The 14,371-nt window shown below is 47.0% G+C and overlaps 1 protein-coding gene across 1 annotated transcript in view; it reads right to left on the bottom strand.

The window, feature by feature from the left end:
• Positions 1-12,898, bottom strand: part of polr1b (RNA polymerase I subunit B) — a 49,568-nt gene extending 36,670 nt beyond the window's left edge. The window contains exons 1-6 of the mRNA XM_078542676.1: positions 12,676-12,898; positions 8,571-8,738; positions 5,907-6,053; positions 4,877-5,009; positions 2,678-2,814; positions 70-293 (exon numbers count right to left, since the gene is read on the bottom strand). Of these exons, the coding sequence (XP_078398802.1) occupies positions 70-293; positions 2,678-2,814; positions 4,877-5,009; positions 5,907-6,053; positions 8,571-8,738; positions 12,676-12,870 (1,004 nt within the window). The 5' untranslated portion in view covers positions 12,871-12,898. The remainder of the gene's footprint in view (positions 1-69; positions 294-2,677; positions 2,815-4,876; positions 5,010-5,906; positions 6,054-8,570; positions 8,739-12,675) is intronic.
• Between the last annotated feature and the right edge of the window lie 1,473 nt (positions 12,899-14,371).

Below are 14,371 nucleotides of genomic sequence, written 5' to 3'. Positions count from 1 at the left end.
ACAGAATGCCTTTTTCAGCAATACTAAAGTATAAAGTATCAGACATCTACATAAAAGAGCGTCACTTACTCAAACAGGAATTCTGCAGCTTGCTCATTTGTGTACCACTCTGCAAGATGAAGTTTCACACGGAATCGCTCTCCCAGGTAATTCAGGACCTGCTTCTTTGTAGTGCATCCTTCCATCATCACCATTCTCAACATGTGTGCCACACAACTCTTGAAGAAGGAGTTGTCCTCTTTTCCTTTAATCAACTCCTGGTAAATCTGGTAGTCCGTGAAATCAACCATCGCCTGCAAAATAACGGGGTAAAAGCTACTAGGTGAGGATGAAATAAAGAATGAATACGGGGAGACCATGGCAGGTCCAATAGCACCTAGACAGAGACAAGTCAGGTTATTCGTTTCAAGTGGAGAACGGAAAGGGAATGCTGGTACAGGATTGACCAAAGCCAAGATAAATGGTCCTGAGTATAGAAATGCCAACTGTTATTACAAAGGGACAGCTAGTAGAATGTACAGCCTTTAAACAGATTTCTTTTCAGTATTATGCATTATGCCTTGAGTATATATACGTAATGTATATTTGAAAATTCAAATCGATTTCTTCTGTACTTTGGGGGTCCCTTGTTTCAAAATCATCCTCCCTATTCTTTCCTCCATTTTATTTATGTTTCTGTCCCACTTTAGGCTCTGCCCATCACCTACTATGGAGCAAGCCACTGACCTGCAGCTAAAGCCCCTTGTCGAAACAGCACCTGCATGATTAGAATTGTTTCCTTTTATAGTTTCACTGACAGTTTTCCACAATGATATTATAAATGGCCCAAACAAAATAACCTCCACAAATCACAGCATCTTACAGCACAAGGATGTACAAGTTGGTCCGTCGTGTCTGTGTCATCACTTTGTAGGAGCTATTCAATTAGTCCCACACTCCTCAACCTTCTCATAACCCTGAAAATCTTTCCATTTCAAGTATTAACAATTGCAGTTAATATTGAATCTGCTTCCATCATTTTTCTTTAGGCAGCGTATTCCAGATCATAACAATTCACTGCATAAAAACAATGTCCTCTTCTCCGCAAGTTCTTTTAACCAATCATCTTTGGTTATTCAGTAGCTTTTTGTAAATTCTCACTGCCCAACACCCATTTTTCGATTATCCATCCTTGACTGCTCGACAACAACTTGTATTTATATAGTGACTTTAATGTATTAAAAATGTCCCAAGGCACTTCACGAAAGTGTTATGAAGCAAAATTAGAAACAGAGTCACATTAGGCAAAATCAGGGCAAATAACCAAAAACCTGGTCATAGGGGTAGGTTTTAAGGAGAGTCTTAAAGGAAGAAAGAGAGATAAGAGAGGTGACTGAGAAGGGGGCCAGATAATCTATTCCAACACCCTCTACAAAGGCAACAATAAGCAATAGAATCAGTCACATACAACCCTTCCATCCTTTGTAGGAAGATTTGGCATCAGCTCATCGTGGCTGTGCCAACTTATTGAAAGAGCTGTCCAAAGCCTCCAGCCAGAGTCCCTGTATACAGCACAGCTCAGATCAGATCAGGAATGGAGAAGGGAAAAGACTAAATTCACTCATCCTCTTCTGTAAAACTCTAAGCTTTATTGTCCAGGACCAGCCCACTCCCCTCCAGAACTTTAGTGAATGGTGAGGTTTTCATCTGTAAAGCAAATGTTAGTGTTCACTACCATTCTGTACTCCTCAGATTTTTCAGTCTGTGTCCATATGAAGCAAGATCTGGACAACATTCAAGCTTGAGCTGATAAGTGGGAAGTAACATTCGCACCACACAAGTGCTAGAAATGACCATCTCCAACAAGAGAATCTAACTATCTTCCCTGACATTTAATGGCATTCCCAAAGCTTAATCCCCCAGCGTCAACATCTGGGGTTACCACTGACCAGAAATGTAACTGGATCAGCCATATATAAATACTGTGGCTACAAGAGCAGGTCAGAGGCTGGGAATTCTGTGGTAAGTAACTCACCACCTGACTCCCCAAAGTCTGTCCACCATCTTCAAGGCACAAGTCAGAAGTGTGATGGAATACTCTCCACTACCTGGATGAGCTCCAACAACTCTCAAGAAACTCAGGAAATTACATCCCGCTTGATCAGCACCCCGTCCATTTCCTTAAATATTCACTTCCTCACCATCAGCGCATAGTAGCAGCAGTGTGCACCATATATAAGATGCACTGCAGCAACTTACCAATGCTCCTTCGGCAACACCCTTCCAAACCCACGATCTTTACCACCTAGAAGACCAAGGGCAGCAAACACATGGGAATTCTACCACCTGCAAGTTTCTCTCCAAGCCACACACCATCCTGCATTGGAACTATACCCCTTTGCCTTCATTGTTGTTGGGTCAAATTCCTGAATCTCCCTTCCTAACAGCACTGTAGGTATACCTACACTACATGAACTGCAGTGGTTCAAGAAGGCAGCTCACCACCACCTTCTCAAGGGCAATGAGGGATGGACAACAAATGTTGGTTTTGCCAGCTTCACTCACATCCCATGAAAGAATTAAGAAAAATACACTTTGAACTGCAAGATTTAATCCTAAATCACATCTGTCAAAAGCATCAAGTCTTCTTTATTTTTAATCCCAGCTCCCCTACAGCCATTGCAATATCCCATCTCACCTTCAGTGCAAAGCAAAGTGGTATGAAGAAGAGTTCCTTCTGGTAAATAAAGTTGACCATTACGGTGCCATTGTCCAGATAGTGGAGGTTCATGTTAACAGCAGTGTGCTCATCCTTCACACAGTGCATGCTTATACCTGGTAAGAGAAAACGTCTATCATTTTCATGAAATGTCACTTTGCTGTTAGTTAATATTTTTTTTCCTCTTCAAGTCTCACAATGTCACCAATGAGAAATGTAGCATGGCAACCTGGTCCCATGCGTCCTCTCAACACATCTGACAGCAAAATTAACAAGGATTGCGGGGGAATTAACCAATGTTGTACCACTTTGTGCCAGAGTGGGCTGACAGTCACATCAGCCTATCAAGCTTTTGACATATGTCAAAGCTTCAGGGAGTGGGGGAAACATTTTCAGCATCACATTTCCTAATTGAGAAATTTCCAAAGCGATTGAATTAAACAGTTGAGTGTATCAACTTCCAAAGAAAGCTAAACCGGAGCATTATGTCACAAGTTTAAATATTATGGTCCTCCTTGAAAATTTGCAATTTAAGTACTATGGCCAATTTCATCACTAGTTACTCTGTTCTCTTTCTCTTTTACAGGCACTGAATGCTTGCTTCGATATGAAATGATGAGTGATGAAGCTGGATACAAGATAGGATTCTAGACAACAGAGATTTGGATGAGCTGAAGTTTACAAAGGCTGATCAGGACAGCACGGATAATTAAATCTGGAGGCACCAAAGGCAAGAATGAGTACGAGTGGGAGATGGACTGAGGTGGGGGGGTGAGGGGGTGGGTGAAGAACAATGTTATGAAGGCCTTTGTCACAGAGAGGATATGGGGTCAGAAACTTAGTTCAGGATCGCTGAGGACGCTGAGTTGCAAACTGTCCGGTTCAGCCTGAGATAGCAGCCAGGGAGAGGGGCAAAGCTAGTGCCAAATTTTCCCAGGGAAACTAGGTATGGACAATAAATATCAGTCTTATGAACAACATGCACATCCAGAAAATTAAATTTTGAAAACAAAAATAATGTTGCAACATCTCTATCTGTATGAGCCATCTCAACACAGAGATAAACAGTGGGTTCTTCCTTGCGCATTTTGGTCAGTGAATGACTGGACAAACTCAACAAATAATGGAGGGAACTGTACTATCCACTTTATTGCTGCAAAATTGCTGCAGGCATTGGAAAGATCACATTCAGGATCAAGAGTTTTAAACCTGCTGATGTGCTTGGCAGTGACTATAGCTACATTAAAATCAATACTGTTGTAGCAATGCTGACAGTCACTTTAGCATCCTTCAGTGCAGCTCTGCAGAAGTATGAACTGTTGGTGCAGAAAAGGCACACAACACATACCTCAGATACCAATACAGCTGCACATTATGCACTCAGCAAAGGTCACCATCACAACTGAAAGTTTCCCTCCAAGCCACTCACCACCCTGACTTGGAATTATATCATTGTTCCTTCACTGTCGCTGGATCAAAATCCAGGACCTCCCTCCCTAACAGCACTGTGGGTGTACCTAAACCACATGGGCTGCAGCAGTTCAAGAAGGCGGCTCACCACCACCTTCTCAAGGGCAATATGGGATGGGCAATTTAAGCTGGACCAGCCAGCAACGCCCACATCCCATGAATGAATTTTTTTTTAAATCACAATAGGGACTAAAAATCAGTTCATATCGATTACAACACAGGAGGCTGTCACTCAGTCCCCATTCCAGTGCAGGGAAATTAGCAACAAAAGCAAACACATCAGGTGTGGTTCTCACTTCTGTTTGATATCCAGCGACCCTTCTGGGAAATACATCTTGATGGGCGAGGGCAATTTCAGACTGAGTTTGAAATTGTGACAAGCCCCACTTGAATGAGGGCCAGTTAGGGAAAGGGGCCCTGTGAACAAGGAACCAAGTAGGAATCATCATCAGGCAGAGGGAAGAAAACTGGAGGTGCATAAGAGGGTGGGGAACATTGCCACGAATGGGCACACACCGACTTGAAGTGATATGGCTTTGAGAATCAAATGAGTGGAGGGTTCAGAAAGAAATCTTCCATGAACCAACAATTACTAGCACTGTTACATATAACACAAAATGTATTAATCAACATTTCCTATAAAAAACAATCTTTAAAGTAATATTTAGTCATCAAGCTTTGAATTTATTTTTAAAAATTTACAATTACCATATTGCGTATAGTTGGGGCCTCTGCTCTTCCATTTGGGTCTCAACATAGCAATGGGAAAATTTCGTCGTGGCATGATCAGCATCCGAATGATTTTCTCTATACCATTTATTATGAAGTATCCTCCCATTTCCTGTTGAAAAGAAGAATAAATATCAAGTTCCATTATCTCTTCTCTAAAATCACAGTATGTCAAGTTGATTATAATTTTGAACTCAAATTGATCCAGTTACATTTCTGGTCAATGGTAACCCCCAGGATGTTGAGGCTTTTGTTTTTAAATTTAATTTAATAGTAACTGATAGGTGTTTTTTTTTAACCCAGCCCAACTGCAGCCATTCTATGAGCAAGTACTGTCAATTGGTAATGATCCATATTGTACCTCTACCTTCACATTTTAGTTTTCAAAACACAACCTTATTCAGCGAGGTCTTATATCAACCATTGCACACTGAAAGCTTGCAATACATTGACGTAACATCACCAGAGAAAGTACGCTTACGCTTCCTGTGTGTGTATTACACACAATCAACAAATTCATTTACCAGATTCCTTAGCAGCATTTATGTAGGTTTTTTAAGGATCTTCATGAGTAGAACGTAACAGGTCCGGATGTGTGGCGGAGGCGACTGGGAAGGCTTCCACTGGTAACTATGTTCTAGTGATGATTGTTATTTGTGGAAATGTAGATTAATAGGACGTTAGATTTTGCGTTATCTGCACCAGTGCTGGGACAATTTCCTGAGTTTACCCTTTGCGATAAAGCCCAAACAACAATTGTTCATAACCTTACTGGAAATAATCAGTTTCCCACTGCATTACAATTCATTAACACGGTGACCAAGGTAGTTAAGGTTTGTATTCTATTTAAAAAAACTTTTCCCAGCAGCAATGAATGACAACATAGAAGCTTTCCTCTCTTCCTTCCCCTCATCTGCTGCCCAAATTCAACACCCCCACCCCCCAATCCCAAAGATAGAATATCACACGGGGAGAAAAGGAAGTCAGGCCACATTTGTTAATTCATTACCTCTGCTTCTTCATGGTGTTTAATGAGATCTTGAGGAGAGAGACGGTATAGGTTGCAGAGTTTTGATTTTACCATAATAGGGATCAAACCAAGGCTCTGCTTAATAATCCCCTTTGATGCGCCATTCAGTGACCAGCCAATGTCTGCCTAAAAAGGGGGAAAAAAGAAAGTTAAAGAATTGCTATTTGCTTAGAGGCAAAAGACTAGATACTTTGGACTGTCCCTTTTTGAAGCTGAGAAATGCACCATAGGTTATGAAAAGGTCACAGGTGGAACTCTTCAATAACATATGACAGATCAGATATAACAGAGCCATTTAAATCATACTGAGCTCAGCTCGTGTCAGGTGCCCAATTTACACCCAGAGGTGCCAATAATGCTGATTGACATTGAATGATTTGGTATCAACAGTCTTCAGTCATTTTATTCGAAGACAATTCAGGGTTAAAATCATGCAACGCAAATGTTCCTGGATCAGGAATAAAGTGGGGAGAGGACATCATCTACAGTGTCCATTCCTGGTTACTACTTGTCTCCTACTGGAGAGTATGCACATAAAATGTCAGCTGAAGACATGATGGTGAAACAGCTGTGAACAGGGATGAATTGCTTACGCATGCTCATTGATTGGCATAACACATGAAGAACAGCCACTTGAGTAAAGTAGCAGAGGACACTCAGTGAACCATACCCCATTTGAGTCAGTGCTTTCAGACAGCATAACAGTTATGGACCAGTAACCTAGTGGCCAAAACTTCAAACCCTGCAATGGTGAATTGTGAAATTGAATTGAATAAATTTGTGGGCTGGCACTAGGAAAATGACCAAGAACATGTCAGAGTGTCATTAAAAACCAAACTAGTTCAGTGATGCTCTTCCATCCACTCCAGTCCAACAACATCTAGTTCATTTTTAATGCCTTCAGGGCAAATGAAATTTGCCAATAATTTTATTAAATTCATTCACGGGGTGTGGGCTTCACTGGCTGGGCCAGCATTTATTGGTCATCCCTAGTTGCCCTCAAGAAGATGGTGGTGAGCTGCCTTCTTGAGTCGCTGCAGTCCATGTGGTGTAGGTACACCCACAGTGCTGTTAGGAAGGGAGTTCCAGGATTTTGACCCAGTGACAGTGAAGGAACGGCGATATATTTCCAAGTCAGGATGGTGAGTGACTTGGAGGGGAACTTCCAGGTGGCGGTGTTCCCATCTATCTATTGCCTTTATCCTTCTAGGTGGTAGTGGTCGTGGATTTGGAAGGTGCTGTCAAAGGAGCCTTAGTGAATTCCTGCAGTGCATCTTGTAGATGGTACACACTGCTACTACTGTGCGTTGGTGGTGGAGGGAGTGAATGTTTGTGGATGTGCCAATCAAGCGGGCTGCTTTGTCCTGGACAGTGTCCAGCTTCTTCAGTGTTGTGAGAGCTGCACTCATCCAGGCAAGTGGGGAGTGTTCCATCACACTCCTGACTTGTGCCCTGTAGGACATGGACAGGCTTTGGGGAGTCAGGAGGTGAGTTACTCGTTTATTGTCCAGGTTTTGCTGCATGTGGACAGACTGCTTCAATATCTGAGGAGTCACGAATGGTGCTGAACATTGTGCAATCATCAGCGAACATCCCCACTTCTGACCTTATGATGGAAGGAAGGTCATTGATGAAGCAGCTGAAGATGGTTGGGCCTAGGATACTACCTACAAATCTGTTGCTTACCATTTCAACACTCCACCCTGCTCTCATGCCCACATGTCCGTCCTTGGCCTGCTGCACTGTTCCAGTGAAGCTCAACGCAAACTGGAGGAACAGCACCTCATCTTCCGACTAGGCACTTTACAGCCTTCCGGACTGAATATTGAGTTCAACAATTTTAGATCATGAACTCTCTCCTCCATCCCCACCCCCTTTCCGATTTTCCCCCTCCTTTCTGTTTTTTCCAATAATTTATATAGATTTTTCTTTTCCCACCTATTTCCATTATTTTTAAATGTATTTCCATTCATTGTTTTATCTCTACCTTTTAGCCTTTTTCGATTCCTTCCCCCCACCCCACCCCCATTAGGGCTATCTGTACCTTGCTCGTCCTGCTTTCTACCCTTAATTAGCACATTCCTTTAGATAATATCACCACCTTCAACACCTCTCTGTCCTTTTGTCTGTGACATCTTTTGGTTATCTCCACCTATCACTGGCCCTCTATCCAGCTCTACTTGTCCCACCACCCCCACCGCCCCCAAAACCAGCTTATATTTCACCCCTTTTCTATTTTTCCTCAGTTCTGTTGAAGAGTCATACGGACTCGAAACGTTAACTGTGCTCCTCTCCGCAGATGCTGCCAGACCTGCTGAGTTTTTCCAGGTATTTTTGTTTTTGTTACCTACAAATGAAGTTTGTCAATAATTGCTGGCATCACAAGAACAATTTTTTTTAAAATTGGGCTTGAAAGATTTTATGGTTGGCATAACTCTTGATGCAAATCCAGTTATGTGTCAACTTGCATCCCTGTAGGATCATCTCAAGCAAACCCAATGAGCTGCAAACCAGAAGCTAGGTATTTCAGATCACTGTTTTAAATTGCTTGTATTATCGTTAAAAATAGCACCAAATGAAAAGATTGAGACTAAGGAGACCATAATAGTATTTAGTCTAGTACCAAAAACAATTCCCACTTACAGTTAACTTGCCCTTGTAAGTACTCCGTCGTCCTCTACACTCCGCTGGGTAGATTCTCAGGTCACTGCAGATGCTACCTTTTGGCACCATGGGGGGGTTGATGCAAGCATCCACAAATGCCAGGCTGATCCGTTCATTTCTATAATTGAACTCCAATGGAGGAATAGCCTGTAGTGAGCACATTTAAACCAAATGTGTCAGTAAGAGGTTACAGTGCACTATTCACACAAAGCGCCATTTTAGAAAGTTCTTGACAGCTAGCTCAGCTCTGTGGAATCGACAATAACTTGAATTTATGTAGCACCTTTAAAATAGTAAAACATCCTATGGTGCTCCACAGAAGCATCATCAAACAACATTTGACACTGAGCCAAGGACAGATGGCCAAAGCCTTGATCAAAAAGGTAGGTTTTAAGGGGCATTTCAAAGGAAGAAAAAGGGATGGAGAAGCAGAGATTTAGGGTGGCGATCAATGCAACCAATGGTGGAGCGATTAAAATCAGGGATCCACAAGAGGCCAGAATTGGAGGAGTAGAGATCTTGGAAGGTTGTAAGGCTGGAGGAGATTACAGAGATAAGGTGAGAATTTTAAGATTGATACGTTGCAAAACTGGGAGCCACTGTAGATCAGTGAGCACAGAGGTGGTGGGTGAATGGGACTTTGTTAGGATTCAGCAGTTTTGAATGAGCTCAAGTTTGAGGAGGACGAAACAGAGACACTGGGGGCGCAGTGTTTTTTGTGCACAAATCTTTGAAGATGACAGAACAGAGTAATAAAGCAGTTAAGAAAGTATTTGGGATCCTGGGTTTTATGGTCAGGGCATGGGTGGAAAAGCCAGGAAGTTATGCTTGACCTGTTGACCTATATAAAACACTAGTTCTGTCCCAGCTGGAGAACTGTGTCCAATTCTGCACATCACACTTTAGGAAGGACATAATGGTATTGCAGAGAGTACAGAAGAAATTTACTAGAACAGTTTCAAGGATTAGTGATTACAATTACATGGATACACTGGAGAAACTGGGGTTGTTGTTCTTAAAACATAGAAGGCGAAGAGAAGATTTGACAGAGGTGTTTAATATCGTGAAGGGTTTAGATAAAATAAATAAAGAGAACTGTTCCCAATGATGGAAGGATCAATAACCAAAGGGCACAGATTTAAGGTGACAGGCAAGAGAACCAGGGACAATGAGGGAAAGCTTCTTTTTATGTAATGAGTGATTAGGATTTTGAACCAACAGCCTAATGAGGTGATGGAAACAGATTCAAGAAGGAATTAGATAAATATTTGAAGGGGAAAAATTGCAGGGGTGTGGAAAAGAGTGGAACTAACTGGATTGCTCTGTGAAGCAGCTGGCACAGACTTGAGTAGACAAATGGCCCCTTTCTGTGTTGTACACTTCTACAATAAATAGGGGAACGAGCTGTGGGTGCCTGAGGAAAAATAACCCAGCCTAAGCTAAACTAATGAAGAGCTGTCAAGCTCCAGGCTCCTGCCAAGCTCCATGTGCCTGCCCCCCGGTCCATGTCCATGTCCCTGCCCAGCTCCAGGCTCCTGCCCAGCTCCACGGCCCTGCCCAGCTCCACGTCCCTGCCCAGCTCCACGTCCCTGCCCAGCTCCACGTTCCTCCCCAGCTCCACGTCCCTGCCCAGCTCCGGGCTCCTGCCCCAGGTCCATGTCCCTGCCCAGCTCCAGGCTCCTGCCCCACCGGTCCATGGTCCTGCCCAGCTCCAGGCTCCTGCCCCCGGTCCATGACACTGCCCAGCTCCAGGCTCCTGCCCCAGGTCCATGTCCCTGCCCAGCTCCAGGCTCCTGCCCTGGTCCATGTCCCTGCCCAGCTCCAGGCTCCTGCCCCTGGTCCATGTCCCTGCCCAGCTCCAGGCCCCTGCCCCGGTCCATGACCCTGCCCAGCTCCAGGCTCTTGTCCCCGGTCCATGTCCCTGCCCAGCTCCAGGCTCTTGTCCCTGGTCCACGTCCCTGCCCAGCTCCGGGCTCCATGTTCCTGCCCAGCTCCAGGCTCCTGCCCCTGGTCCACGTCCCTGCCCAGCTCCTGACTCCTGCCCCCAGCTCCATGTCCCTGCCCAGCTCCATATCCCTGCCCAGCTCCGGGCTCCTGCCCCCAGCTCCATGTCCCTGCCCAGCTCCGGGCTCCTGCCCTCGGTCCATGTCCCTGCCCAGCTCCGGGCTCCTGCCCCAGGTCCATGTCACTGCCCAGCTCCGGGCTCCTGCCCTCGGTCCATGTTCCTGCCCAGCTCCAGGCTCCTGCCCCCGGCCCATGACACTGCCCAGCTCCAGGCTCCTGCCCCCCGTCCATGTCCCTGCCCAGCTCCGGGCTCCTCCCCAGGTCCATGTCCCTGCCCAGCTCCAGGCTCGTGCCTCCCGTCCATGTCCCTGCCCAGCTCCGGGCTCCTCCCCAGCTCCAGGCGCCTGCCCCGGTCCATGTCCCTGCCCAGCTGCAGGCTCTTGTCCCCGGTCCATGTCCCTGCCCAGCTCCAGGCTCTTGTCCCTGGTCCATGGCCCTCCCCAGCTACGGGCTCCTGCCCCCAGCTCCATGTCCCTGCCCAGCTCCATGTCCTTGCCCAGCTCCATGTCCCTGCCCAGCTCCATGTCCCTGCCCAGCTCCATGTCCCTGCCCAGCTCCATGTCCCTGCCCAGCTCCATGTCCCTGCCCAGCTCCATATCCCTGCCCAGCTCCATATCCCTGCCCAGCTCCGGGCTCCTGCACCCCGGTCCACGTCCCTGCCCAGCTCCGGGCTCCTGCACCCCGGTCCACGTCCCTGCCCAGCTCCGGGCTCCTGCCCCCGGTCCATGTCCCTGCCCAGCTCCGGGCTCCATGTCCCTGCCCAGCTCCGGGCTCCTGCACCCCGGTCCATGTCCCTGCCCAGCTCCGGGCTCCATGTCCCTGCCCAGCTCCGGGCTCCTGCACCCCGGTCCATGTCCCTGCCCAGCTCCGGGCTCCATGTCCATGCCCAGCTCTGGGCTCCTGCCCTCGGTCCATGTCCCTGCCCAGCTCCAGGCTCCTGCCCCCCGGTACATGTCCCTGCCCAGCTCCGGGCTCCATGTCCCTGCCCAGCTCCGGGCTCCTGCCCCCGATCCATGTCCCTGCCCAGTTCCGGGCTCCTGCCCCCGGTCCATGTCCCTGCCCAGCTCCGGGTTCCATGTCCCTGCCCAGCTCCGGGCTCCTGCACCCCGGTCCATGTCCCTGCCCAGCTCCAGGCTACTGCCCAGCTCCAGGCTCCTGCCCCCGGTCCATGTCCCTGCCCAGCTCCAGGCTCCTGCCCAGCTCCGGGTTCCTGCACCCCGGTCCATGTCCCTGCCCAGCTCCAGGCTCCTGCCCCCGGCCCATGTCCCTGCCCAGCTCCAGGCTCCTGCCCCCGGCCCATGTCCCTGCCCAGCTCCGGGCTCCATGTCCCTGCCCAGCTCCGGGCTCCATGTCCCTGCCCAGCTCCAGGCTCCATGTCCCCGGTCCATGTCCCTGCCCAGCTCCGGGCTCCATGTCCCTGCCCAGCTCCAGGCTCCATGTCTCCGGTCCATGTCCCTGCTCAGCTCCAGGCTCCTGCCCCCGGTCCATGTCCCTGCCCAGCTCCGGGCTCCTGCCCCCGGTCCATGTCCCTGCCCAGCTCCGGGCTCCATGTCCCTGCCCAGCTCCAGGCTCCTGCCCCCGGTCTATGTCCCTGCCCAGCTCCAGGCTCCATGTCCCCGGTCTATGTCCCTGCCCAGCTCCAGGCTCCTGCACCCCGGTCCATGTCCCTGCCCAGCTCCATGTCCCTGCCCAGCTCCAGGCTCCATGTCCCCGGTCTATGTCCCTGCCCAGCTCCAGGCTCCTGCACCCAGCCCATGTCCCTGCCCAGCTCCAGGCTCCTGCACCCGGTCCATGTCCCTGCCCAGCTCCATGTCCCTGCCCAGCTCCAGGCTCTTGTCCCTGGTCCATGGCCCTCCCCAGCTCCGGGCTCCTGCCCCCAGCTCCATGTCCCTGCCCAGCTCCATGTCCCTGCCCCCAGCTCCATGTCCCTGCCCAGCTCCAGGCTCCTGCCCCCGGTCCATGTCCCTGCCCAGCTCCGGGCTCCTGGCCCCCGGCGCACGTGCTCCAGGCCCGCACTCACCTGCACGGCTCGCGCTAGCCCCTCGCTCACCGCCTGGTCGTACGAGTCCAGATGAGCTCTGACCAGCTCCTGCAGGGGCTGGTGCTGCTGCTGCTCCGGCGTCACTCTCCCAGCCTTCAGCCCCGGATCCGTCAGGTTCTTCAGGCTCGGCCGGAGCCTCTCCTCACCGCACAAGCTACTCCATTTGCCGGCCATGTCCAACCGAGGCAGAAGAGACCGGAGGGAAACAACCACCCAGCGACAAAAGTTCCGCTTCAGTATCGCTCAGTGCAACTGAGTGTGCACACCAGGGAGGGAAAGGCACTGAGTTTTCAACTCAAGGTATTTGCACTGAAGCTTATTCATATTCATTTTAAACATATGTGGTTTGTTTTCATTGTATATTATTGCAAAAAAAAAATTCTGAAAGAAAATGTATGTGTACAGATAGATTATTTGGAAGAAAAAGGGGCAGAATGACTTTTACATTGAACTCTTAAGATAAAAGCAAAATACTGCGGATGCTGTAAATCCGAAACAAAAATAAAAATACCTGAAAAAACTCAGCAGACTCTTCATCATACGGACTCGAAGCGTTAACTGTGTCCCTCTCCGCAGATGCTGTCAGACCTGCTGAGTTTTTCCAGGTATTTTTGTTTTTGTTTTACATTGAACTGTTTGTTTCAGGAGCGGTTAGGAAATAAATACAACCTGTTCTGCTCGTCGCTCTTAAAAAGCGCAGATCCATATATTTAAATCGTTTGTGAACTGTTGCACTCCTTTTGATGGCATGCATTAAAAAAAAAATCAGACCCTAAACTCTAATTCATCTTGTATTTGTGATCTGCGAAGATCTTTCTTAATCAGTGAATTTCACTCTTGTCGTTGGGTTTTCTGGAGATGTTAGTGAGATTTGTATAATATATTTCACAGTACAGACAGCTTTTGCATTTCTACGGTTCAGTTATATAATGCAACAAATCCTCATGTCTTCTATTATCATCTGTATTGCACAGCGCATCTCATAGCTCCCTGAAGAAGAGTCATACGGACTCGAAACGTTAACCTTGTCTTCCTCTCCACAGATGCTGTCAGACCTGCTGAGTTTTTCCAGCAATTTTTGTTTTTGCTTCAGATTTCCAGCATCGGCAGTATTTTGCTTTTATCATAGCTCCCTCTTCCATTTAGAAAACTGTTTCATTTTTGACCATCATATTAAAGCAAAGTATAGACGCATTAGAAAATGCACATGAAAGAGCAGCAAGACTGATTTCCAACCTAAAAGGGTTAAGCTGTGAAGCAACATTAGACAGGCTTAAACTTTACATTCTATAAGAAGATAGCAAAGAAAAAATCATCATCAAAATATATACAATATTGTTTAGAAAAACATTACTTTCAATTATGCCAAGGAAGTGGGGAACAGTGCAAAAGTTTGAAATAATCTACCATGTAAAGTATTAGATGGAAAACATTGCAGTTATTTAAAATACAATTAAGTACCATGATGGGAAATTTACACTAGAAGGATCGACCGAATGCCTTTTTCCTATCCCTGATTTTCCCTATTTTATTGTAAAGGTCATAAAGTTTAAAATGTAAACGGATTGTAAAATGTAAAGAACAACGGCCTAGCTCTTAAATTTAAAGCAATAATTCAATGACATGGTTGTGCTGTTGTTCATGAGCCACTTCAAGTGTTGCTTTCATAGTTTAT

Source organism: Cetorhinus maximus, chromosome 5, assembly GCF_964194155.1.
Source record: "Cetorhinus maximus chromosome 5, sCetMax3.hap1.1, whole genome shotgun sequence".
Lineage (NCBI taxonomy): Eukaryota > Metazoa > Chordata > Chondrichthyes > Lamniformes > Cetorhinidae > Cetorhinus > Cetorhinus maximus.
This window is presented reverse-complemented; position numbering and strand designations above follow the sequence as displayed.